At 38.4% G+C, this 2500-nt stretch overlaps 1 protein-coding gene across 1 annotated transcript in view; it reads left to right on the top strand.

Moving 5' to 3' along the window:
• The window catches only part of dusp7 (dual specificity phosphatase 7), an 11556-nt gene that overhangs the window by 8095 nt on the left and 961 nt on the right, over positions 1-2500 (top strand). The window contains exon 3 of the mRNA XM_027136543.2: positions 1-2500. This exon is cut by the window's left edge and continues 201 nt beyond it; it is cut by the window's right edge and continues 961 nt beyond it. Within this exon, the coding sequence (XP_026992344.1) occupies positions 1-110 (110 nt within the window). The 3' untranslated portion in view covers positions 111-2500.

Genomic DNA, 2500 nt, shown 5'->3' with positions numbered 1-2500 from the left:
TGGGGTTAAACAGTCCGACCTGCGACAACCGGTCGCCCAAAGAGCAGCTGTTCTTCACCACACCCACCAATCACAACGTGTTCCAGCTCGATACGCTCGAGTCAACGTGAAAAACACCAAGACCGACATTTTTTGCCTCCATGAGAAAGTTTTGAAATGCAATTAGTGCAGCGTTCAATCGTACGATCTGCCCAGGAATCGATTGTGAAAGCAGAACCACAGAAGCCCAGTTTTCGCGTCACGGCAGCGTCTCTTTACTGGTGTTTTATAAAACAAAGAGGAAACAAGAGACCAAATGAAACCAGACAAAAACAGCAGAAACTGATTTGTCACCGAGTTTTTACAACAGCAACAAACTTCCTGTCCTGATGGGTGCCAATCTGGAATTTTTTTATTTTTTCATTTACGTCTTTTTAAAAACAGGATCTCGGGAAAGACGACTCGCTCGACTAAATGTAGGGTTCGAGATTTAAAAAACAAACAAATGTAATAAATGTAACAAAGACAACATGAAAATGCCATACGTTTGGACCAACAGCGAAAAATTTGTAAAAAATTCCTGATTGTATCTGACCAATGAGAACGGTGTGAGTTTTTTTTTAACGGTTTGTTTTGACCTAATGCGCTTTGCACAGAGGAAGTCTTTTACTCTCATGGCACTTGAAACTGGTAAACAAACAAAAAGAGACATTTCGAGGTCGTTGAGGTCGTTAACAAACGGCTCTTAACGGACTTCCTCGCTTCCTTCCTAATGAACATGTTTGTTTCTTTACTGACTCGTGCTCAGGCTCTTGTTAGCGTTCGGTATCAGAACCTGATGTATCGGAGCGCGTGCTGCTCGGCTCGGCGTGACGCTGCTGGTAGACGAGTGTTTAAGAGGTTTTTTTTACTTCTCTGGTCGCTCCTGTGTTAACGGGACGACAGAAAGTGTGTAGCGAGATCGTTTCTGCAGGAAGGAACGTCGGATGGGAGTCGAAGGGACATGGATGAGTGGGTAGGATTGCTTTACCGGCCTTATATAACCTTTTTTTTTTTAATTCTTTCTTATTCTGACTGTTCAGTACTTATTTGTATCTCACTTTAGAAATTGTCATAAACTTATTAAAATCTAAGTGTTCATTTGTAAAGGAACCAATATGTAGTAATAATGACAGCTAATGGTCTCTAACGGGTCAGTCCACGTTGTGTTTGTTACTTCTGCAATATTATCACACAAACTTTGCAGTATTTTATACAGTTGGGGAAAAAAAAACACCTCGGTTTTTAATTCCTCTTTTCTACGAGTATTTCACAATTTCACACTAAAACCTACCGCCAGTTTCTCAGCCCACTTTCAGAACTGAGGGAATTTTTCATCTCCGAGTTAAACATGGCATGTGCAGATGTCCGTTTAGGAGATTTATTTCACCATCGCTTGTTACCGAGGAGACGCCACATTCGGACTTCTGTTTTCTCAAAAAAAAAAAACTGACAGTCTGAAAACCACCGCAGCTCCGACTGACCGATACGAATAAGAACACGTTTCAGCTAATAGCTACAAAAGTTGTTGGCACTAAAATTTCTTAAATTCCGATCACCGACGCGACTCAGAACGTGACCAAACTCGCTAGCGTTGTTAATTAGCACATTTTGTTCGTTATGAAGAAAACATGATGAGATTTTAAGATGAAAAATGCACCAAATCTTCATCACGCAGAACAAATCCATCAGCTCATAGTCAACGGATTTATTTTCGTTTATTGTTTAGTAAACCGGTTGCATCTGGTTCTGTTTCCGATCCCCACAAATCTCAGCATTGTGCTCTATGATATTCCTGTGGCCTTTCAATGTATTTGAATATATCTAATATATCTCTATATAAATATAAATCTATATTTTATGCAGATATGCAACAGTGTCCTCCTGAATAATTAGCGAGGATGACCAGGATTTCTCATGCTTGAAACGACTTTTTATCTGTTAGGAAGTTAGCAGCCAATAAGAAATGAGGAAAAAAGAAGAGACTCGAGACCGGCCGATGTGGGAAAATGTTCGTTTTACTTTCTTTTAAAAGCCATGTTGTTCCTCATGAAATACAATTATAAACAAAAAAAAATCAGCTCATGAACACAAGTGGATTAAAAAAGTTATATAATAATAATAACAATAATAATAATAATAATAATAATAATAATAATAATGAGAGAATTCCGACCGTCTCTGATAATAAAGTCTAAATGTTGTTTAAATCCAAACAATCAACAAGGAAAAAAACGTAGAGATTAGAAATGAAACGAAGGTTAACGTCAGTAATAGCACATGCTCGCTTCCTTTCTCTTCTCAACCTTCAGCACAAAAAAAAAATGAAGCAAATTTTCCAAAAGATCAGAAAAACGTCTGCCGTCATTCGCCGGTCTGAACTAAAAAAAAGCTTTAAAGATAGAACTAGAAATTAGCTTCGTGTGTAAAAATGCTTACTCATTCAAGACTCTTCTAATACACGAGCTAGCGCTTTAGCACG

The sequence above is a fragment of the Tachysurus fulvidraco genome, chromosome 2, assembly GCF_022655615.1.
Source record: "Tachysurus fulvidraco isolate hzauxx_2018 chromosome 2, HZAU_PFXX_2.0, whole genome shotgun sequence".
Classification (NCBI taxonomy): Eukaryota; Metazoa; Chordata; class Actinopteri; order Siluriformes; family Bagridae; genus Tachysurus; species Tachysurus fulvidraco.
The sequence above is the reverse complement of the archived record's forward strand: the minus strand, read 5'-3'. Positions and strand labels throughout refer to the sequence as shown.